Source organism: Miniopterus schreibersii, assembly GCF_964146895.1.
Source record: "Miniopterus schreibersii genome assembly, chromosome: X".
Lineage (NCBI taxonomy): Eukaryota > Metazoa > Chordata > Mammalia > Chiroptera > Miniopteridae > Miniopterus > Miniopterus schreibersii.
The window spans coordinates 16498780-16523280 of record NC_138104.1 but is presented as its reverse complement, the minus strand read 5'-3'; the positions used below and the strand labels follow the sequence as shown (position 1 = coordinate 16523280).

The window sequence follows — 24501 nt, the reverse complement described above, 5'->3', positions numbered from 1 at the left end:
AGCCAGCCAGGGAGGGGGCGCCCTCGAACATCTTCATCTCAGCAGCTGCTGGGATGCCAAGAACGGCTGAAGGGGCAGCTGGGCTGCTGGGGGCAACGTTGGGGGCCGCTTGCAGCCCTCCCGGGTGCACTACCCCCCACCCCCCTCCGACCGCTGCCAGCCCGGGCCGGGAGGCGGGGCTGCCCGGCTCACCTGGCCATTTGGGGCGGGGCCGCCCGGATCCGGGCTGCGGAGGTGGCGGCGGTACCCGGTGTGCCGGGACACCGCTCGGCGCCCCCACGTCCGCGCGGGGGCCCTCCCTCGGTTCATTAGCTCTCTGCCTCTCTCCCCCTCTCCTCTCCCCTCATTTGCTCCCTCCCTCCCTCCCTCTGAGCCCATTGCTCAAGCCGCTTCCTTCCCCAGCGCCAGTTCCTCTCCTAGTGGGGCCCGGGAAGGGCTGCGAACGCTAGAAGCCCGGACGGCGGCGGCGGAGCTACGGGACCATGGCCGAGCCCGGAGAAGCCGCGACCCAGGCGCCCAGAGCCTCGCCGGCTCGGGGCGCACTCAGCCTGCGGAACGTCCCGCAGCCCCGCCTCTCGAGAGTGGACGCCTGCAGCCTCGGCAGGTACCGGGGCAGAGCCGCCGCCTCCCGGGAGGCCTCCTTGCACGGCTCGCTGATGCTCTCCGGAGCGGGCTCGTGGCGCCGGCGGGGAGTGCTGCGGGAGCTGTTGGGACTGCAGGGGGCAGCTCCCGCCGGGTGGCAGTCGGAGGAGCGCCCCGAGGAACAGTCCCCCGGCGGGCCGGGCGGCAGCAGGATGTGCATGGAGCCCCGCGAGCACGCGTGGATGCTGGCGGCCGCCGAGGGCCGCTTTGAGGTGCTGCGGGAGCTGCTGGAAGTCGAGCCGGGGCTGCTCCTACGGGGCGACCCGATCACCGGCTACTCGGTGCTGCACTGGCTGGCCAAGCACGGGCGCCACGAGGAGCTCATCCTGGTGCACGACTTCGCCCAGCGCCGGGGGCTGCCGCTGGACGTGAGCGCCCCGGGGAGCGGCGGCTTCACGCCCCTCCACCTGGCGGCCCTGCAGGGCCATTACCTGGTCATCAAGGTGCTGGTGGGCGCCTTGGGAGCCGACCCCACGCGCCGTGACCACAGCGGCCACCGGCCTTGTTTCTACCTGCGGCCCGACGCGCCCTGGAGCCTGCGGGAGCTGTCGGGGGCTGAGGAGTGGGAGACGCCGAGCGGCTCTGAGCGGAACAACGCCAACAACAACAGCAGCGGCGGCGCCTCCGCGTGGACGCTGCGAAGGACTCTGAGCGCGTTGGGTGCGACGGCCTCCGAGACGACGAGAGCGGCGAGGGTGCCCCGCAAGGAGAAGGACTCCACCGGCAGCCGGGTGGCGCAAATTCAAGGCTTTTTCCGCCAGATATTCCCCTTCTTCCAGGACCGTTGAGGGTCACGTAGGTGAGAGCGCGGAGGGACCGCACCGCTGTGGCCAGGCCTCGGTCCTGGGTTGTCGAGTGTGCTGGGCCTGCAAGGAGCAGACCACCTCGGGTCTTTCTCGGGTACCTGTCACAAGTCTCCTGCAGCCACCGGCCAGGAGACTCGGGGACCGGGCGCCCCCATCCCCACCCCCAACCGAGAGAGCAAAGACCAAGCTGTCCTGGGGCCGAATCCCAGGAATTGGAGTTAGGAGCAGGAGCGTGGTCCTGCTTGGGAGAGGGCAAGTTAAGCTTCAGTAGACATTTCTGATGTGGCAGAAGTTCTGGTGTATTGCCAGGAGAATGAGTTAAGACTGTAAACCACTGATGCAGAGTAAGCGCCTAACTGCAGGCTTGACTGGGCTGTTAAAGGGTCAGTTTGTGCCGCCAGACTCAGCCCCTGGCTACCTGTTCCTGAGACAACCAGGCCTTACTGGTCCCTTTTCAAATGTATCACGGATGACTTCTTAAGCATATTAAAGCGGAACTGTTTTCCCTTCACATGACAAAGCTGTCCTTCGAGTTATTTTTTCCCCCCATTAACCACCGAGGGAGAGCTTCCTACATTTGCAGGGAAGAGGTCACCCACCCATGGCCAGGAGCCAGGGATGCAGGGCAGGCTCTGGACCTCATTCTCAGAGCAAATGGCGGAGCCCTGCACTGAAAGAGCTACTTTCACCTTGACTCTGAGTAGAAACCCAGACTCTACCTGTTGATTGGGCTCTTGAGCATCTAGGTATGGGCTCTGGTCCAGTCTCCTCCTAGAGGAGTTGTGTGTAGGGGGAAGAAGGGTGGTAAAAGGGAAAAGCCCCCAGATGGACATTTCTGATATTTTGTGGTGAGTCATGTCATTTACCTGGACTTCTGCCTTCCAGTGAGACACACCCACTGGCACTTTTTTTCTGAGATAGGGCTTTAATCATCATCATGTGCTTTTTTTCTTTTTGAATCCTCACCCGAGGATATTTTTTCCATTGATTTTTTTAGAGAGAGTGGAAAGGAGGGATGGAGGGGGAGAGAGAAAGAGAGAGAGAAACATCGATGTGAGAGAGACACATCCATTGGTTGCCTCCCCGACACTCCCCAACCAGGGCCAGGGATGGAACCTACAACCCAGGTGTGTGCCCTGACTGGGAATCGAACCTGAGACCCTTTGGTGCGAGGGCTGACCCTCTAACCACTGAGCCACACCAGCCAGGACATCATTTGCTTTTTTAAAAAATTACACTTAATATATAAATTGCAGTTTGGATAACCATTCCCATTTAGAAGTAGTATGAACTGAGCAGAACACAGAATGGCTAACTCGAACTGAAAGGAGGGGAAAGCATTTGGAGGCTAGAGTTAATGTGTAGGGGAAGGAGGGTGGTAAAAGGGAAGGGCTTCCAAATGTACATGCTGTCTTAGAGGACAGTGTATTTTTAAAAATAATGCAGTATCTCTGGAGGCTTGGGTAGCCCTTGCAATGGACTGTTGTGTCCCCAGCCCTCCCATCTCAGTCCTTGAAAGTGAGTCATCACAGAATACAGAAATACTACCCACCCTTGAGCCCATCCATCCAGATTTCCATCTCTGCCTGGTGGGCCTATTTATTACCCACTCTGTGTCCCCACACAACCCCACCTTCCCTTAGTAACCCATTAGACTGCTTTCATCCATGAAATGATCCAACCCCTTCCTATTGATGTTTTTAGCCTGTTCCATGTCTCTAGGATCTGCACCTTAAACATCCTTATACAGTGTAACAGCATTTCCTTTCTTTCCTTCTTTGTTTTAAATATTTATTTTTCAAACATTTGTACTGATTTTAGAGAAAGAGGAAGGGAGAAGGAGAGAGAGAAACATCAACTGGCCACCTCCCACTACTAGGGATCGAACCGGTGCCCTTTGAGTTCATGGGACCACACTCAACCAACTGAGCCACTCTGGCTGCACCTTTTTTCTTCTTAATTAACTATAATGTTTTAAGCAGAGGCGGTGAGCAGTTCCTGGCTTCTGGCATTTGGCATTAGCAGCTGGCATAACCTCCCTGTACCTTTTTTGCCCATTTTATAGATGCAAATTGACTAATTGATGCAAGATTGTGGTTTCTGCTCCACAACCTCCCCCTTGACAGCTGCCAAGGTGGGTTAGACTTGGCGAAGGCTGCCAGGGCAGGGTTCTTCCTGCCACATGGCTGAGTCTGTGGGTTCCTGGCTCGGAGGGAACATTGGCATGTGTCTTTGCCCAACATTCAAAGGACACTTATGACAGTGGTCCCCTCTTCATAGGCTAAGTTTGAACCTAAGTGTGTTAACTGTTAGCAAATTTGGGGACCTGAGACCAGCTTACGCCTTGCTCTTTCCAAAATGAAAACCAAGTCAGCTAGAAGATTTGAAAGCGGCTTTCTATCATTTTTCCTGTAGTCAGCTATTCTTCCCCGCAGATTTTTCTCATCATGTGATATTGCCTAGCCTACCTCCTCCATGTAAAATTGAGGTTTGGCTGCAGGGGACATACTCCCATTCTGAAAACTCTCCATGCCTAACATCAAGCCATTGGCATTCCTGGTATGCTTTTCGAGGCAAGACTGGTATGCTTACCCCAAGAGAAAACAGATTCCCTGAGAAACTTCTTTCCGGGAGAGCAAAACGGAGTTAAGCAGATGATGCAGATCTGCATTCTAGTGGGGCTTGCAGACAAGAAAAGGAGACGGAAGCAGGGCTGTGAGGTATAAACATTGGGGGAGGGGTACTGCTTGGAGGGCCAGGCCTGGTGCAGGCTGAAAGGTGCTGGAGAGGCTTTCAGGGAGGAAGGTAATTCCTGATCTGAGGTCTGGGTGAGTGGGAGATGGTCAGTGAAGGGGGAGGGGCCTCCTGGCGAGGCACTGGAGTGTGTATGGGCCAGTACAGCGAGTACCGGGAAATGTAAGTCAGCCTGTTTGGCAGGAAGATGGGAGCTAGAGAGTAATTAATGGCAAAGCTGGAGAAGTGGGTGGGGGTCCAGATCACTGAGGGTCTCATAGGTCATGCTAAAAGAGAAACATCGATCTTCACCTAAAGGTAGCTGGGAGCCATAGAAGGTTTCCAAGCAGGGGAGTAACATGAGGTTTTAGAAAAATTCCTCTGCCAGTCACATTGAGGATGGATGTGCCAGGGGAGACAACTTGGGGAAAAGGCATCACACAAGCAGTGTTTTTGGAGAAAGCCTTCAAGAAAAGTCATGCTTCAGCTGAGAAGTTCAATGACCCCTATGGAGCTCAGTGGCTTTCAAACATTTTTTCTTCTCCATGGCCTTTGATCTAATGAAGCTTACTTCGAAGCCCCCTGTGTCAAACTGACAAATGCAATGCTGCTCAAATTGAGGCTAGGTTCTGAGCTCCCCCCCCCAGGGCCTCTGTCTTGAATAGTCTCACAGAGGGTGCCTGGAGCAAAATTCAAAACCACTGGTGAGCGAAAGCTCTCAGCTTAACCTGGGTTCCATCCTGACTGCTGACTAGTGGCCTTGAGCAAATCACTCACTTCTCTGAGTTGCAATTTTCTTATCAGCAAAATGGGAACAATACAATCTCCCTTGAGGTTTGTTCTGAGGATTGGAGATAAGTGTAACGCCTAGTGTTGCAGGACACACAGGAAATAGGAGATGATAGCTGTTGTTTGGAAGAATTGAAAGGTGCACAGCAGGCGGGCTCTTGTGGTGAAACTATTTTATTCTTATTTTTAATATGTTTTTATTGATTTCCGAGAGAGGAAGGGAGAGGGCAAGAGAGAGAAACATCAATGATGAGAGAGTCATTGATCGGCTGCCTCCTGCACACCCTGAAACCCGGGCACGTGCCCTAAACCATGACCTTCAGGTTCGTGGGTCGATGCTCAACCACTGGACAATACCAGCTGGGCATGGTGAGACTATTTTACCTGTTGGCCTAGTCCAGGAGGAATCTTGTGGTCACCTGTATTATCCCATCTGTAAAACGTATCTGCTTGGATTACAAGTTATTTTCTCTCTGTGCCAGTTGAGTGGCTGTTCCTCAAAGGAGATACGGGTTCCTTTGCTGACGTTCTTCATGACCTACATTCTTTTACTTTAGACATAATTGTAACCAGCTGCCTTACCTTGTTCTTGGCCCACAGAAGTAAAAGCAGCAGCTTAATTAGTGCCCATCAAATATTAAATAGGTTAGCTACACTTTCCAGATGAAATCATAAACTGGAGTCAGAGCTAAACCTGAAATCCTCTGAAGGGAATAAAAGCATTCTCGTCCCTTATCTCCTGACCCTGTTATCTGTGGGAAGGCCTTCCTCCCATTCCAGCCATCATACCCTACATTCCACACCCAGCCTCCATGTCTTCCCGATTTCCGCTTATTTTAGTGAAGGAGCACGCCTGGCTACTTTCAAGCCGTAACTCATGCTGTCAGCCCTGTCTTGTCTCCTCCAAGGGCCTTACTCCCTCAATCCCTTTCCTGTATCTTCAAGCTCACCCTCAGTTCAGTCCCGTGTAATAACATTTATTGGGAGCCTGCTAGAAGCCAGGCTCTTTGGGTGGCAAACAGGCTTAAGTCTCCCCCAGCCTTCTGGCTCAATCTTGTGACTTCTCTTCACAGCCAAGCCTCTCGAAGAGGTCTCCTCCCCTCTTTCCTCACCTATTTTTTTTTTTTCTTCTTCTTTTTTTTAATCTTCAACCCAAGGATATTTTTTTCCATTGCTTTTTTAGAGAGAGTGCAAGAGAGAGAAAGAGGGGAGAGGGACAGGGACAGGGACAGGGAGACAGAGAAACATCGATGTGAGAGAGACACATCAGTTAGTTGCCTCCCACACACCCCCCAACTGGGGCAGGGATTGAGCCTGTAACTGAGGTACGTGCCCTTGACCAGAATCGAACCCAAGACCATTCAGTACATGCGCTCTAACCACTGAGCAACTGGCTAGGGCCTCACGTCTTTTTTTCTAATTCATTTTTATTGATTTATTTGAGAGAGAGAGAGAGTGAAAGAAAGAGGAAGGGAGAGAGAAACCTCGATTTGTCGTTCCACTTATTTATGCATTCATTGATTGTTCCTTATATGTGCTCTGACCAGGGATTGAACCCGCAACCTTGGCTTATCGGGACAATACGCTAACCAACTGAGCTACCTGGCTAGGGCTTTCCTCACCTCTTAATCACTCCTCAACTCTATGCATTCTGGTTTCTGCCTCCACCATCCCAGCACAATTGCTTCCTTGAAGGTCTCCCATGATGAACTCCCATCTGCCAAATGCAAGTCCTTATCTTAGTTCACTTCTTGGCCTCACTGGCCAATGTTGGCTACTTCTTCTTCCCTGAAACCCTCTTCTCTAGTCTTCCATGACCTCCAATGGCTTTAATTCCTGGTGTTTATCAAGCTGAAGTCCCAGAAACTTTTCTCTTCACTCTATGTTCTCTCCCTAAGTCATTTTATCCCTTCCCTACTCACCCTTCCTCACTCTGCTCCAGCCACACAGTCCTCCTTGCTGTTCCTCTAAAGAGCCATGTTCTTCTGAACTCTGGGATTCCTACATGCTGTTCCCCCTCTAGAAACACTGTTCCCTCTATTCCTTGCCCCCCCCCTTCACCTGGCTCACTCCCACTTATCCTTCAGATGTCAGTTTAAGTGTCACCTCCTTGGGGAAGTCTTCCCTGCCCCCCAGGCTAGGCTAGCACCTCATCCATTCTGCTCTTCATAGTCTTTAACACACTTGAGAAATTATTCAAGCAGTTATTAGATTCGTATCTCCCCTGCCCCCACTAGACTTAAAATGAGGACAGGAAACACGTCTGTTCTGTTCACCACAGTATCCTTAGTTCCTGGTAGATGAGAGGTGCTCAATAAATAGGTACTGATTGGCAAAGGAATCACAGATTTGACCTCAAAAGCACATAAATAAAAGATATGTCAGCTTGGCTGGGTTAGTCCCACCTGTGGACTGCCCATGCCTGTGGGGTCCAGTATGCCCCTCCTGAAAGCCCACCCTATGAATTCCCAATTTGCCTAGTCTGGCCTCACCATTGCAGAAGCCAATTCCTTGCAATAAATCACTTAATATATATCTCCTACTGGCCCTGCCTCTCTGACTGAACCCTGACTCATACAAAAAGCAACTATATTACTCCAAGATGATAAGTTTGTGATCAGATTAAAGTTTATTCAGATGGAACACACCTAGTGCCCAGATCTTGGTTCCTAATACGATTCCCCAATAAAAGAAACCAAGGTTCCTTGGCTCCTTGGAGAAGTGGCTGATTCTAGGGCCAGGGAAGTATTGAATTAGAACAGGAAGTATAAAATAAATATCCTTAAGTCCATTTTCATATAAAGAAATGACAGGATAAACAAATAAATAAATAGAGAAGAAGAGACAAATCCTCCAAGCAAAAAAATTCCAAATAATTTATGGAGCTACTCCTCCATTAAAGAGAAAGCTACATGACTTGGGGTGGTGAACACACAATACAATATACAGATGATGTATTCTAGAATTGTATACCTGAAACCTATATAGCTTTATTAACCAAAGTCACCCCAATAAATTCAATAAATTAAAAAAAAAGAGAGAGACAGCTACAAAGAGTACAGTGGGAAGGGAGTAACTTTACAGTGGAGAAACCTGACCAACCTACCAAAGCCAGGTGAGCAAGGCCAATGTCAATGGTAATAAATCATGTTGATCATATGTACCCTTGATATGATAGAAGAATGGCACTTTCCCTCTGTGATCTCCCTCCCTAAAACTTATAACCTTGCCCTGTCTGGTGTGGCTTAGTTGGTTGGGCATCAACCTGTGCACCAAAAGATTGCTGGTTTGACTCCCAGTCAGGGCACATGCCTGGGTTGTGAGCTCCATCCCCAGCAGGGGGCGTGCAGGAGGCAGCCAATCAATGACTCTCCCATCATGGATATTTCTATTTCTCTTTTCCTCTTGCTTCCTCTCTAAAAATCAGTAAAAAACAAACAAACGACAACAACAAAAACCATAAGGAAAGTCTGAGACATACCATAAGGAAAGTTGGGCTGATTGATTGATTTTAGAGAGAGTAAGGGAGAGAGAGGAGGGGAGAGAGAGGGGAAGAGAGAAAAAGAAACATCCATTTGTTGTTTCCTTTTTTATTTATGCATTCATTGGTTGATTCTTGTATGTGCCCTGACTAGGGATTGAACACGCAACCTGGTGTATCGGGACAATGCTCTAACCAACTGAGCTACCCAGCCAGGGCATAGTTTCCCCATTTTATAGTCAAAAAAACTGAGAGTGACGGAAAGTAAGTGACTTGCCTAAGATCTCACAGCTGGAAGGTGATGGAATCAAGCGTTCTGTCTCAGATAGTCTGACTCCAGAGCCTTAACTCCTTTGCTCTTCTCTATAAGACAAATCCCTGGTCATGTTCTGACTCATGCCTTCCCAGCCCTAGGGACCTCTGATCCACTGACTATTTGAATGTGTCTGTCTTCCTACCTGTCCCTCTCTTCTCTGTACTTCAAGTCATTATACAAACAATCTGTCACTCCCAGGTGAAAATAAAACCCCTCCCTTAACCCACAGCTACCTCCAGCTCTCTCTTGACTTGCATATCCACAACCCAACTGTGTATTGGATATCTTCACCTGGAAGGAAGTCTCACAGCCATTTCAAACTAAATACAACTGATCCTTGAACAACGAGGGGGTTAGGGGGACCTACCCCAGCACAGCTGAAAATCCACATATAATTTTTGACTCCCCCAAAACTTAACTACTAATAGCCTGCTGTTGACTGGAAGCCTTACCGATAACATAAAGTCGATTAATACATATTTTGAATATTGTATGCATTACATATTGTATTCTTACAATGAACTAAGCTAGAGAAAAGAATATGTTAAGAAAATCATAAGGAAGAGAAAAAACATCTACAGTATTTTTTTTAAGAATCTGAAAATAGCCTGGCCGAGCGTGGCTCAGCGGTTGAGCATCGACCTGGGATCCAGGCGATAGGGGTTCGGTTCCTGGTCAGGGCACATGCCCGGGTTGTGGGCTCGATCAATGACTCTCTCATCATTGATGTTTCTATCTCTCTCTCCCTCTCCTTTCCTCTCTCTGAAATCAATAAAGATATATTAAAAAAAAAAAAAAGAATCTGAAAATAAATGGACCCCCACAGTTCAAACCCATGATGTTCAATGGTCAATCACACATCCCAAACCGAAACCTTGATCCCTGTGCCCTCTCACCAGAAAACTATTTATCTCACAGTCTTTCCCTCTCACTAAATGACACCACTATCCACACTGTCGCTCAAGTCAGAAACTTGGGCATCATCTTTGCAGACTCCCTCTTTCTCCTCCCCTACTCAGTCAATAGTAAGTCTTGTTGATTCTACTAAATCTCTTATCTGACTATTACACTCCATCTCCACTACCTCTGCCCTAGCTCTGGTCACCATCATTTCTCACGCGGACTACAAACCACAGCCTCTTACTAGTCTCTACTTCCAGCCTACCACGCCCCACCCCCAACCAGCCCCATCTCAGCAGTCCACTGCTAACCTCAGTGATTTCTTACACCCAAACTGGAAAGGCCAATGTCCAATTCTGAGCCTTTCAATGTTTCCCTGGGTCTCAGGGTAGAATCCAAGCTCCCTTTCAAGGCTTGGAGGCTCCCCAGGATCTGGCCCCAGCTTATCCCTCCAGCCTCATCCTCTCCACCCTCATCACTAGTTTCCTGTAGGCATCTTCTCCACCCCCCCGCCCCACATGTTCCCTTTCTACACTGCCAGCTCACAGAGTGACTTTCAGTTCCCTAAGTCTCTCAGCTTTCTCTTGACTGGGATTTTTTGCAGGCAGTTTCCTCTATATAGGTCACAGGGGTGGGGAACTTCTGGCCCGTGGGCCATATATGGCCCGGGAAATCATTTCGTCTGGCCCTGCCAAGGCAACCACAGGCGGGACTGAAAATTCAATGAATCTAGCTTTTTTCATAGCTAATTTTTAAGCTGATAATTTTGTATGGCCCGCAAATGTTATAAATATCCAAGTAGGCCTTGGCAGAAAAAAGGTTCCTCACCCCTGGATAGGATATGATATATGCCATGCTCCACCCCCAACACCCCCAGACCAAACTCCTCTTCAGCCTTCAGAGCTCAGCTCGCTCTTCCTCAGCTCCCACCCCCTGCCCTTGCATGTTCAGGGCAGCTTCCCAAGGACCTATGACTTCTTTACCAGAGCTCTCAATCCTGGGGGTGCAACTGTCTGCATGCTCACCTGCCCACTGTAGACTGTGAGAGGTGAAGATGAGGGCCTCCTGACGTGGCTCAGTGCTGCAGCCCAGCACTCCGCACCGTGTGTCTGCCCTGCAGTCCGGAATGGGTGTTTTCGGCATGAACAAGTAGGAGATGGAGGCAGCTGACCTTGAATTTATATCCACAGGCCAGGCTCTCTGATTAAACTAATCACTGCTGTTCTGTAGCTCATTCACCTCCTGTTCCTGTGTCCTCCCGTTGGCAAGCCCTGTGAATCACTTTTTCTAATGAATACCATATCAGACATACATTTAGAGAATTATAAATGGGGCATTAGAGGTTCATGATTTTAGAAGCAACTTCCTCATTTCAAATGGAAGAAAACTGAAGTCCCAAAAGCTGAAGTGGTTTGTTAGTAGCAGGCTCACTGTATCTAGAAATTTGTGAATTCAGAATACTTCCCATTGGGCCCTATGAATACTTCTCTCATTGTGCTTATAATACTGTATGACAATGGTCTGTGTGTCTATGTGTAAAACTGGGACTCAGCCTCGGATTTCTTGATTCCAGTAATCTTTCCCCTCTTTTATACCATGCTGTGACAGATTAAAGATGACCACAAGTTCTTTGACACTTTTCCCAATGACTGTGGGATCTATATCCCCTTCCCTTGAATGTTGGTGGGTTCTGTAACTTTTTGGATCAATAAAATACAGCGAAAGATATGTATTTGGCAGCCTATGTACTAAAATTAAAACAATACAGTTCAGCCAGTTTTGCTCAGTGGTTGCAGATCGACCCATGAACCTGTAGGTCATGATTTGATTGCCGGTCAGGGCACATGTCTGGGTTGCAGGCTCAATCCCCAGCAGGGGGCATGCAGGAGGCAGCTGATCGATGATTCTCTCTCATCATTGATGTTTCTATCTCTCTCCCTCTCCCTTCCTCTCTTTAAAATCAATAAAAACATTAAACAGTGACAACGAGAAGAAACAATACAGATAAATGATTCTTTTTAATCATTGATGTTTCTCTCTCACTCCCTCTCCCTTCCTCTCTCTGAAATCAATAAAAACATTAAACAACAACAAGAAATGATACAGAGAAGATTAGCATGGCGCAAGGATGATGTACAAATTCATGAAGTGTTCCATATTTTTAAGCCATGGAGATGTAGTTTACAGCACAGGGAATATAGACCATAATATTGTAATAATTTGTATGATGACAGATGATTACTAGACTTAGTGCGGTGATCACATCATAAGATATATATTACCATGTTGTACACCTGAAACTATACATTATACCAACTATACTGTTAATAAAAAATTTTTAATGTCAAGATGGCAAAATCAGGGCATCAAACCAAGCTCAGGGCCCTGTGTGACTGCACAAGTCGCACGCCCATGAAACTGGTCCTGGTGCCAGTTTCAGGGCCCAGGTTTTAAGAGACTGGCAGCTTTCAGTTCCTGTCTCTTGGAAACATCAGTCAAGCCAGCTACCAAGTAAGCACTCAACTATCCTGAGGTCACCACACTGTGAGAAGCCCAAGCCACATGGAGATGCCCTGAAAGATGAGGTACCATGTGGAGAGAGGACAAGGAGCACCAAAGTGAGTGAAGAAGCCGTCTTGGGAGTGGGTCCTCTGGTCCCTACCATCCAGCCAAGGCCTGCCCAAGTTCTTAACCCACAACAATTTGATGGAAACAAAATGTTTGTTTTAGGCCACTAAGTTCTGGGATAGTTTGCTACCCAGCAATAGATGATGGAAACATATGCCATCTCTAGTGTTCTTCAAAATGTCAGTTACTAAGTCCTGATAAAAGACCAAGCACTTTTGACACACTGTATTATTTAATTGTCACAGCCAGTCTGTAGCAAAATATTATTGCCCCCCCCCATTTCACAAATACTCAAGGAGGTTAAGTAACTCCCCTAAAGTCACCCAGCTAGTAAGTGAAGGGAATGTGATGTCCATGTCACTCTGCTGCCCCCATGCAGTTACCAAAGTAGCCTACAGAGGGTTGTGCTAAGACCAGACAACATAGAAATAGTACATTTTCTCTGTCAACCTATGAGGAACCAACCTATGTAGACACACCTTAAGATTGGTGTTTATGATATAGACGTCATAGGTAGAGCTCAACAGCTTTTGGTGATTTGTAAACATACCAGGAACTCACTCTACCATGAGCATGCCTCCATGAGTGCCACACTTAAAAATGCATATGTTGATATTATACACAGAGAAGGCTAAAGATTCCACCAAAGAACTATTAGAATAAATAAATTCAGTAAAGAAGCAGGACACAAAATTAATATTCAGAAATCAGTTGCATTTTATTTTATTTATTTATTTTTAAATATATCTCTATTGATTTCAGAGAGAGGAAAGGAGAGGGAGAGAGAGAGAGAGAAACATCAATGATCAGAGAATCATTGATCGAGCCCACAACCCGGGCATGTGCCCTGACCGGGACTCGAACCCTGATCACCTGGATCCTAGGTCGATGCTCAACCGCTGAGCCACACCCAGCCAGGCAGAAATCAGTTGCATTTTATACAAGAACAAACTATCAGAAATAGAAATTAAGAAAACAATCTCATTTACAAGCATTAAAAAAAATAAAATACCTAGGAATAAATTTAACCATGGAGGTAAAAGACCTGGACTTGGATAATTAAAAGATACTGAAGAAAAAAATCGAAGATACAAATAAATGGAAGCATATACCATACTCATGGATAGGCAGAATTAACATCATTAAAATGTCCATACTGCCCAGCCAGCATGGCTCAGTGGCTGAGCATCGACCTATGATCCAGGGGATCGCAGTTCGATTCCCAGTCAAGGCCCCAGTGAGGGGCGTGCAGGAGGCAGCCAATCAATGACTCTCTCATCGCTGATGTTTCTATCTCTCCCTCTCCCGTCCACTCTCTGAAATCAATAGAGATATATTTTAAAAAGACAAAAAAAAAAAATTCTTTAAAAACAAAATGTCCATACTATCCAAAGCAATCTACAGATTCAATGCAATCCCTATCAAAATACTAATAGTATTTTCCATAGAACTAGAACAAATAATCCTAAAATTTATATGGAACTGCAGAAGACCCCAAATAGCCAAAGCAATACTGAGAAAGATAAACAAAGTTGGAGGTATTATGCTACCTGATATCAAACTATACTACAAGGCCATAGTAATCAAAACAGCATGGTACTGCTATAAAAACAGACATATAGATCCATGGAACAGAAGAGAGAGCCCAGAAATAAACCCACAACTATATGGTCAATTAATCTATGACAAAGGAGACAAGAATATACAATAGGGTAAAGACAGTCTATTCAATAAATGGTGTTGGGAAAATTGGACAGATACATGCAAAAAAATGAAACTTAGATCACTTTCTTACACCATATACAAAAATAAACTCAAAATGAAATAAAGACTTAAATGTAAGACTCAAAACCATAAAACTCCTAGAAGAAAACATAGGCAGTAAACTCTTTGACATTGCCCTTAGTTATATTTTTTGGATATGTCTCTTTGCGCAAGGGAAACAAAAGAAAAAAATAAACAAATGGGACTACATCAAATTAAATAATGTTTACTCAGCAAAGGAAACCACCAACAAAATGAAAAGACAACCTACTGAATGGGAGAACATATTTGCCAATGATACATCTGGTAAGGGGTTAATACCCAAAATATATACAGAACTCATACAACTTAACACACACACACACATACACACACACAAACCCCACAAAAAACAAAGCTGAATCCAATTAAAAAATGGGCAGAACATTTCTCCAAATGAGTAAACATTTCTCCAAAGAGGACACACAGATGGCCAACAGACATATGAAAGATACTCAATATCACTAATCATCAGAGAAATGCAAATTAAAACCACAATGAGATATCATCTCACACGGGTCAGAATGGCTACTATCAATAAATCAACAAATAAGTGTTGGCCAGGATGTGGAGAAAAAGGAACCCTCATGCACTGTTGGTGGGAATTCAGATTGGTGCAGCCACTGTGGAAAACAGTATGGAGACTCCTCAAAAAATTAAAAATACAACTACCATATGACCCAGCAATCCCACCTCTGGGTACTTATCTGAAGAAAACAAAAACACTAATTTGAAATGATACATGCATCCCTATGTTCATTGCAACATTATGATAGTCAAGATAGGGATGCAACCTAAGTGTCCATCAGTAGACAACTGGATAAAAAAAGGTGGTACATATATATAATGGAATATTATTCAGCCATAAAAATGAATGAAATCTGCCAGGCCAGAGTGGCTCCGTTGGTTGAGCATCATCCTGTGCACCGAAAGGTTGCTGGTTCGATTCCTAGTCGGGGCACATACCTGGGCTGCAGGTTTTTTGATCCCCAGTCGGGGAGATCGATGTTTCTCTCTCTCTCTCCTCTCTCTCTCTCCTCTCTCTCTCTCTCCTCTCTCTCTCTCCTCTCTCTCTCTCTCTCTCCCCTTCCTACATCCCTCCCCTCCTCTCTCCAAACATATCCTCAGGTGAGGATTTTTAAAAAAAAGAATGAAATCTTACCATTTGCAACAACATGGATGGACCTAGAGGGTATTATGCTGAGTGAAATAGGCCAGACAAAAAGACAAATGCCATATAATTTCACTTATATGTACAACCAGAAAGAAAAAAATGAACAAACAAAACAGAAACAAACTCATAGATAGAGAGAACAAACTGATGGTTGCCAGATGAAAGGGGGGTGGGTCTGGGTGAAAAAAGTAAAGGCATTAAGAAGTACAAATTAGTAGTTACAAAATAGTCACAGGGATGTAAAATACAGCATAGGGAATATAGTGAACAATATTGTAATAACTGTGTATGGTGCTCGGTGGGCACTATAACTATATATGGTGTCAGGTAAGTACTATACTTATTGGGTGGGATCACTTTGTTAAGTGATACAAATGTCTAACCACTATACCGTACACCTGAAAATAATATTGAATGTCAGCTGTAATTGGAAAACAATTTAAGATTTTTTATTGATTTTTAGAGAGAGGAAGAGAGAAACATCGATGTGAGATGTGAGAACATAACATTGATCTGCTGCCTCCTGCACACCCCGTACGAGGGATGGAGCCTGCAACCCAGGCACCTGCTGTTGACCAGGGATCGAACAGGCAACCTCTCAGTGCATGGGATGACACCCAACCAACCGAGCCACATCCGCCAGGGCACAAATTTTAAATTAAAAAAAAAAAAAGTATATGTAATCAATTTCACCCTTAGGCTAGATGTTTGGTTGGTTATTTTGTTTTATTTTTAAGTAAACACTTTGTTTTAGATTTACAGAAAAGTTGCATGAACATTACAGAGAGTTCCTACATACCCTGTACTCAGTTTCCCCTATGGTAACTTTATTTTTTAAATGCTTTCAATCACAACCACAATAATGAATTGTAAACAGTACAGTAAGTTACCTCTACCTTGCGCTATTTGGAACTCAACAAAATACACGTCTCAGAGAACACTCAGAGAGACAGGTGCTGGGCCATAGTGTGTAAGGCTTACAAGGGCTCCCTCCAGAAGGAGTGGCTCCAGGTAAGAACATGGGACTTGTCCCTGAGTCTCTGGAGAGAACATCTGATTCTAGCTTGGACTCCTGTCTTTGCAGTCTAAATCTAAGAATTTAGTTTTAAATTCTTAAAGGGTATGCAATTTAGTTTTAAATTCTTAAAGGGTCAAAAGGGTATGTCTTTTTCAAATCCCACAGCTCATAAGCCTGTTTGATTTGTTTCAGGATTCTCTCTTGTTTATTTGGCATGTTATCTTTCCCACGTCTTGGTGTTCTTGGAAGTCTCTGAAAATACCCACAGAAAAGCAAACTTAAACAAAAACCAACAGAAAGGCCTGGAGAAAGCACTGGGTGAACGCTAGCAGACAGAAGTGGATAAAGACCCAGAGATGGAAGGGATTTCTTGAGGCAACACCAGGACTAACACAGGCCTTATTTCCAGCTCAGAGCTCCCTGGAGTAAATGCTCTTGGGGGTGTCTGCTCAGCACATACTGCTCTCTCTGGGGGCCACACAGCCCACCACAGGGCAGTCATGGTTATACAGGACCCTGGCCCCTCACCCACAGCTGACTGACTCTTGGCTGGGCCACTCAGGCTCGCCCTGTCAAGATCATGCTATTGGGATTCAGCGATTCTCACCCGCTTCCTCGGGCCCCCTAACCTGAGACAGAGAGAAGGCCATGTTTGGCCTTGTGCTAAGAGAAGCAGAGGAAGCAGATCTGCCCAGAGGGACAAGAGTAAAGCGATCACGCAGAAAGAAGCTGTAAGAAGGGTCCTAAGAGGGAGAGCAGGCTGCCTGGCTTTTCAATGCCTTCAAATCCCTCATTCTGGTTCTTTTTGAAGCCTGGCTGTCCCCTGCCCTGGGTTCCATATGAGACATCTTTGAAGGCTTGTATTAGATTCCCTTCTTCTGCCTTAAAAAAAAGCAACATATTTGAGTGGCTCTATTCTAACCCTGAAAGTTATGCTTAATTTTCCTGTTCTTTAAAAAACATTTTTTCAGATTATAAAGCATTCATTGTAGAAATTTTAATTACTTTTTATTTTCGTTATAAAAGCATTTTTGTTGTATCTATACAACCTAAGAAATATAAAAACGAAGACTAAATCACCTGTAATGAGATGCATATGTTTGACAAAGGATATGTACAAAGATGTTCACAGCAGCACTAGTGGTAAAGCCCCAAACTGGAAACTATATAAATGCCCATCAACAGGAAAATGGGGAAGTAAATTGTAGTGCACGCACACACTGGAACACTATGCAGCAATGAAAACAATGAACAACTGCACACAATAACTCGGGTCAATATGACGTGATGGTGAGTGAGCAAAAGCAAGAAACAAAAGTGCAGCTTATTATTCCATTTACATACAATGCAAAAGGAGGCAAGGCTAATCTATGCTGTTAGATGTTAGGACAGTGGTTACACTTGGGGATGATGGTGACTGTAAGGGGGCCCAAGGAAGGGCTTCTGGGATACTAATCATGTCCTGTCTCCTGATCTGGGTGGTAATGACATGACTGGATTTACCCTGTGAAAACTTATCATGCTATACACTTTTTTTTTTTTTTAATGCTCACCCAAGGACATTTTTTCCATTGCTTTTCAGAGAGTGTGGAAGGGGGAGATAGAAACATCGATGTGACAGAGACACATCAATTGCTTGCCTCCCATCAGGGCGGGGTGATTGAGCCTGCAATCGAGGTACACACTCTTGTCTGAAATCGAACCCAGGACCCTTCAACCCACAGGCCAACACTCTAACCCCTGAGCCAAACCGGCCAGGGCAATACAATTATAAGTACATTTTTCTTTATGTATGCTATAATTCAAAAGAACTTAAAAAAACAGCTTATAATTCCAGTATTGATAGTACTGAGGTTTCTAATTACAAAAGCATGTTAACTTTTTAACTTTCCCTTTTCCTTTGCTTTTTCTAAAAAATTACTCTGGCCTGGCCTATGTGGCTGGTGTTTGCTTTTTCGGTGTTTTGGTATCATTTCCCTTACTATTTTTGTTGTTGTTAATCCTTACCCAATGATATTTTTTTCATTGATTTTTAGAGTGGAAGAGGGGGTGGAAGGAGAGACATCAATGTGAGAGACACTTCGATTGGTTGCCTTCTGCACATCCCAAACAGGCTTGGGGCTGGGAATCAAACCTGCAACCCAGGTACATGCCGTTGACCAGGAATTTGAACTGCAGCAGCCCTTGGGTGCGCAGGCCGACGCTCTAACTACTGAGCCACATCGGCCAGGGCCCCTTACTATTATATGCATATCTTTATGAAACATCTCCAAAACATCTGAATTATCAGCTCCTGTGGAATCTAAATTCTTCAAGTTGACCAAGAGAAGTTTCACTTAGGGTCAGGCTGAGACTACATCCTGTCCTGCTGCTCCTGCCACAGTCCCATCAAGATTCGGACAAGCACCCCAAGTAGCCTGTCCGTGAGCACCATCTCCGCCTGACTTCTCCCATGAGGAGCTGCCCCATCCCGTTGTCTTTTTCCTTATATATCTTTATATATTTCAGAAACATCAATGATGAGAGTCACTGATCGGCTGCCTCCTGCACACCCCCGACTGGGGATGGAGCCTGCAACCCGGGCATGTGCCCTGACCCAGAATCGAACCGCAATCTCCTGGATCCTAGGTCGATGCTCAACCGCTGAGCCACGCCCGGCCAGGCCCGCTGTCTTATTTTAGCTTCCTCCAGCATATAGCACATGTATGCTGGGGAGGGATCCACATCAAAACTTTCCTCCTGCTCACTCCCCATTCCGCTTTTCCTAGCCAGGCACTGAACCAAGTGCTTTAGTGCATTATTACACTCTATCCTCACAGCCCTCTGTGGGAGGTCCCACTGGCCTCAGGCTGCAGATAACACTGAGGCTTACAGATGGTGAATAACAAGATTTGAATCTTAACTCCTGACCACTGCTCTGCTGCTGCCTGCTTCTCAGTAGGCCATCAAGGGAATCACCAGTTAACTGCGTTATCTTGCAAAAGCTGACATCTTAGACTGTACTTCTTGTGGGTAAACATAAATCCTGTTCCCATCCTGCTCTTTAGGAAGCACAGATCTAGTCCTTCAGATGAGGAAAACTACTAGTAATTGTACAACCTAGTGAGGGGCCACTGGAACCAGAACCTGTGTCTGGCTGCCAGACTCAAAAGAAACCAACAAACATTGGTGCCCGTGTCACTTTTGGCATTAGTGACCTTGACCTTGTTACAAACTCCCTAGGCCCAGTAGACATCCCAACCTACTCTGAATAGTGACGTTGAGGTATCTTTTGTTTAAATGTTTGACTTTAAAACAGTAAATGTAAATAGGTTTCTAGTCAAGATGGCGAAGCGCTGTACTTGCCTCCTCCCATGACATCAAAATTACAACTACAGAATCATCATCGAAAACTGCCTGAAGTCTAACTGAAGTCCTATAACTAAGGATATACAGAAGCCACATGGAGACTGGTAGGAGGGGTGGAGATGCAGATCGGGCTGGTCCCACACCCATGTGTGGCATTTAAAATCAGGTATTTTATCAGCTTCAGAGGTGCCCGGTGAGGAGCAAGGGGTCCCAGCTCCACTCATCATTGATGTTTCTCTCTATCCCTCTCCTTTCCTCTCCATGAAATCAATAAAGATATATTTAAAAAAAAAGAAAATCAATGGAAAAAGTACCATCTGGTTGAGGATTAATAACATAAAAAACAAAGGCTGTAACAAGACACAAAGGACCCAGCAATTCCACTTCTGGGTATTTACCTGAAGAAACACAAAATAATTAGAAAAGATGTATATATTCATACATTCATTGCAGCATTATTTAAAATAGCCAAGACATGGAAGCAACCTAAGTGTTCATCAACAGATAAATGGATAAAATGGTGTCTATATACAATGGAATATGACTCTGATAAAAGAGCATTGTCCCAACACACCAAGGTTGCAGGTTTGATACCTGGTCAGGGCACATACAAGAATCAACCAATGAATGCAAAAATAAATGGAACAAATCAGTGCTTCTCTAAAAAACAGTCAATAACATTGTAATAACTACGTGTGAGGTCAGATGGGTACTGGACTTATCAAAGTGAATACTTGGTAAACTATATAAATGTGTAATCACTATGTTGTATACCTGAAACTAGTATTTTTATTTTTAATGAGATGTGTTCTATGTTTTTTTGCAATCTCTAATATCTGGTGTAATAGTAGACAACTAAATTCTCTTGCAGTTTGCTGTGATGTCACATAGCCCTAAAACTGGTATCATTTCATGCCATGTAAGTCAAATTCAAATTAGGAGAAACCACATGCCAGTAATTTAAACAAGAAAAACTTAATAGTATCATTGAAAGCAGTTACTACCTCTGGACCGGAGGGAAAAGTGAACGAGCCCTTCTCCCAGCTGAGATTCAGACCTTTAGAACTCCTTCCCTTGCTTCAGTTTTATCGTAATTCCACAGGTAATAAGGACACTTGTTACTTAACACCTTTTCCAGACATTTGATATGATTTGTATAATGGCCCATTATTAGCCTAACATACGACGTATTTGTATACTGACTGATTAATCCAAAGTACTTAGAATAGTGCCTACCACATAAATATCCAGTAAATTTTAATTGTCAAAATATTCTTTTGATTTTTTCAACCATTTAAAATTGCAGAGCACAGCCGGTGTAGCTCAGTGGTTGAGTGTTGACCCATGAACCAGGATGTCAGGGCACAAACTGGTTTCGGGCTGGATCCCCAGCAGGGGGTGTACAGGAGGCAGCTGATCAATGACTATCATTGCTTCTCTCTCCCCTCCTCTCTCTGAAATCAATAAACATATTTTATAAAATAGCAGAAACTTAGTTCATAGACCATACGAAAACAGGCAGACCAGTTTGTCAATCTCTGGTTCAATCATGAGTTCGATTCTTGGTCAGGGTGTGTATGAGAAGCAACTGATTGATGTTTCTCTCTTAAAAATTAAAAAATCAGTTCCTTACTCACACTAGCTATACTTAAGTACTTACTAGCTAGAGAACATTTGTATCATTGAATACTCACAAACCAGAATACAAAGCAGTTTCAAAGGTCTCACATTTATTACTGAACCAAGCTATTACAGGAGGAAAAAAAAAAAGAGAAATCATTCTTCCAATAATTCTACAAGATGCTCAACTGTCCAGACAGTAGTGATCTTTTCAGTCATTTAAAGATGCAGGCAACCTGGATACAGCATAAATGTGAGCCATTTCTCATGTGTGATTCCTTATAGACCCAGTTTGGTTCTTCTCCAATGTCTCCTCTTGGAGTTGTACCTACACAGAAGGAAAATGCAAGTTACAAAGACAGCCTGACCTCAATTCAGCTGCTCTCATTCACCACAAACTTTGCCTTTTAAGTACCACAATATCCTTGAAAGGCAAAGGGTCCGGCTTCTTTCCGTTCATGTTTGGAGCTCTTTTTGGAGAGTAAAAAATGATTTGCTAGATGTTTAAGAACTAGTCAAATCAAATTTTTACCTCTCAAAATGATTCCAGGGTAGGAAAACACTGGTTCTTAACTGGTACTGGAGCGGTGGCGAAGGTCTCTTCCCTCCCCAAGTGTATACTCACCTAACTTTGATTCAACAGACTTAGGGCAGACCTAGAGACATATCTATTTTGAACTACATCAAAAACAGCCATTCCTACATAATAATGGGAGACACACACACACACACACACACACACACAGTTCCTGCATAATTTTTATAATACATTAACACTTGCACTCACTTTAATATCAAACAAGTGATTTGCAGAGCTAAGGTCATCTCTGAATTGTGCATGTCAATCTGTCATGATTTTACCCTCATAAAGGCAAAAATCAAATATGACTGACACAAGATTTTCTTTCAGCAGGATAATGGCAGTACTTCCACAAAATGAAGCACTGTAATTGCAACCTGCTTTTAATACTTTTCAAAAGCTGGACGACTGCTGAGTCGATAGAAAGGCTAATATTGATAATTGCAGGCACCAAGCTTCACATACATTTCTTTCATTCCTTAGAACAACCCAAAGGCAGGTCCCACCATCACCAGAGAAACTGATATTCATGTCGCTATATTAAAAAAAAAAAAAAAAAAGGGGGTGGTGGTGGTAGTGGTGGCTTTACTATGGATGCCTGATGTTCTCAACAGAAATCCATCAAACTTGTAGAAGGGCTGAGCTGCCAAACAAACCATTTCACCAAGTGACTCAATGCTCTTTTCTCAGTACTGTATGATGGCAACACCATGTGCTTTAAATTCTAGTTGCACCTGTAACAATGAGACATTCCCCATACACATTAATATGCATAAATAAAAAAGACTAGTGTTTAGTACCCAATAAACCAAAAGTGGCAAACAAGTGGCATATAAAGCTATAGTGGGCAGTGATTGTCACATGTTGCTTGCTGTTAAACACACCAGGGTTGTCACTGGCTGTGAGCCTTTGGGCAAATTTCACACATTTTCCATGCTTACTTTCCCTCCCTTCAAGACTTATATCAAGGTCCACCTGGTCTCCTAAGAGCAGTGGGACGAAAGGCATGGAGTTGGCCTAGATGACCTTGGATTGGAGGTACTTTGTAGCAATTCTAATGTCTTTCTTCCAAAGCCATCAATTCAACTACTTCTGCAGTGGAGGGCACTATTCTGATCTTTAACAAGGTAAAAACACTCGAGATGGATTGGGTGAGCATCATGGTCTTCCCTGCTGGGATGTGTAATGAGACATACTTTCATCTTACATTCTGGCCCAGAAGGAAGACAACCAGAAAATTAACAAATACTGGAGGAGTATCTAAGCCCAGCTGCGGGCTGGGTACTGTCCAGAAATCCAGAGGAAACACATTAAGAAAAAAAATCAGAGTGGTGGTACAGGATAAATTGAATTAAGTATAACTTTTAATTGTATATTTATGCCCCCAAAGCAATCTTAAATTGAAAAACAACAACAGGAAAGTGGTATCCTTACCTGATTTTATTACCAGTTTTCATCCGAATCCATTGTGGAATGGGCCGATTCTGCTTTTGTTTCTTGGCCAGGAACCTCTTGATCCTGAAAGTCTTGTGGGAAGACTGGGAAGGATATGCAATCAATTTAGACAGTAATATCAGAACTTGCTCACGAGATTAAAAGTTAAGAACTCCCTCGATCCAACAAACACGTGAATGCTTACTAATACCAAAAACAACCCTCTAAACTCCAAACCCCTCACACGCCCTTGTTTTGTTCCTTGCCAACTTCTCTGGAGGCAGATACCGTAATTCACATTGTTCATATAAAAAAACGGAGTCAGGGAGGTATGCAACCTGCTCCCAAAGGAAGCATACTAATGTGCAGAGCTGGGATTCAAATCCTGATGATCCTCGATGCTCCGGGATCTAGGGCACCTTCCCACCTTCCCTAGTAGGACACCACATGGGGGGGGGGGCGAGAGCCGGGGGGACTGTTTTCAGTAAAGGACACAGCTACAACTTGGTCACAGGAAAAACCCACGGCAGTGACTTCTGCAGGAACGCCCAAATGGCAAATAGGTTCACATCACAGTATTCCTTGTTCCAGGAGCTTTCATGGGCTGCTCAAATCCCTGAAAGAGCTAAAAAATTCCTGTAATCTCATAACGTGATAGGCTCCTGGCCGCCAAGTTAAAAAAACTTTACAAAAACCAGCAGCCCACATTCCGTTCTCGATGCCACATATGTGTCGCAGGCAGCTAGCAGTTGGGCCACGACTGCCCCACCCCCCGACTTCTCTCTCTGCCCCAGAATCACAGCTCGCTCTGGGAGAAGGAAATCGGACCCCTGAGCACCTGGAGGCCTCGAGCACAGAGCATCCTGGCAGACCTTGTAGCACCAGCGCAGCCCGCCCCTTCCCAGGTGCTTGATCGCTCACTAGCTTCCCGCCAGGCCCGCCAACTGGCGCAGCGACCAAACTCGACCTTCCCTACAAAAAGCCTGCAAAAGGGGCCCCGCATCTCGGCCAAGCCCGCGGCGCAGGCCAACCCGCGGGAAATCTCTGACCTCGGGAAGCCACCCCCGTGCGGATGGCAAAGGATGGACTTACCATGGCACAGCTCAGCCAAACGCCAGCACCACGATGTCGGAGAAAGAGAGAGGAGGAAGCGGAAGGACGTATTTAGTGGCGCTGCCGGGGTGTGGCTTTGGGGACTGACGCGAAGCACTCACCGCGTCCTCCCCCAG

General features: G+C 45.3%; 2 protein-coding genes across 2 annotated transcripts; one reads left to right on the top strand and one right to left on the bottom strand.

The window, feature by feature from the left end:
* The first annotated feature begins 234 nt into the window (after nucleotides 1-234).
* Nucleotides 235-1957, top strand: SOWAHD (sosondowah ankyrin repeat domain family member D). Its single transcript, XM_081126417.1, has one exon. The coding sequence runs from the start codon at nucleotides 483-485 to the stop codon at nucleotides 1428-1430; it is 948 nt and encodes a 315-aa protein (XP_080982543.1). The 5' UTR covers nucleotides 235-482; the 3' UTR covers nucleotides 1431-1957.
* Nucleotides 1958-21347: 19390 nt separating this feature from the next.
* RPL39 (ribosomal protein L39) lies at nucleotides 21348-24465 on the bottom strand. The gene is made up of 3 exons (XM_081126425.1): nucleotides 24365-24465; nucleotides 23273-23376; nucleotides 21348-21586 (listed from the first exon to the last, which is right to left on the bottom strand). The coding sequence occupies exons 1-3, from the start codon at nucleotides 24365-24367 to the stop codon at nucleotides 21538-21540; spliced, it is 156 nt and encodes a 51-aa protein (XP_080982551.1). The 5' UTR covers nucleotides 24368-24465; the 3' UTR covers nucleotides 21348-21537.
* Between the last annotated feature and the right edge of the window lie 36 nt (nucleotides 24466-24501).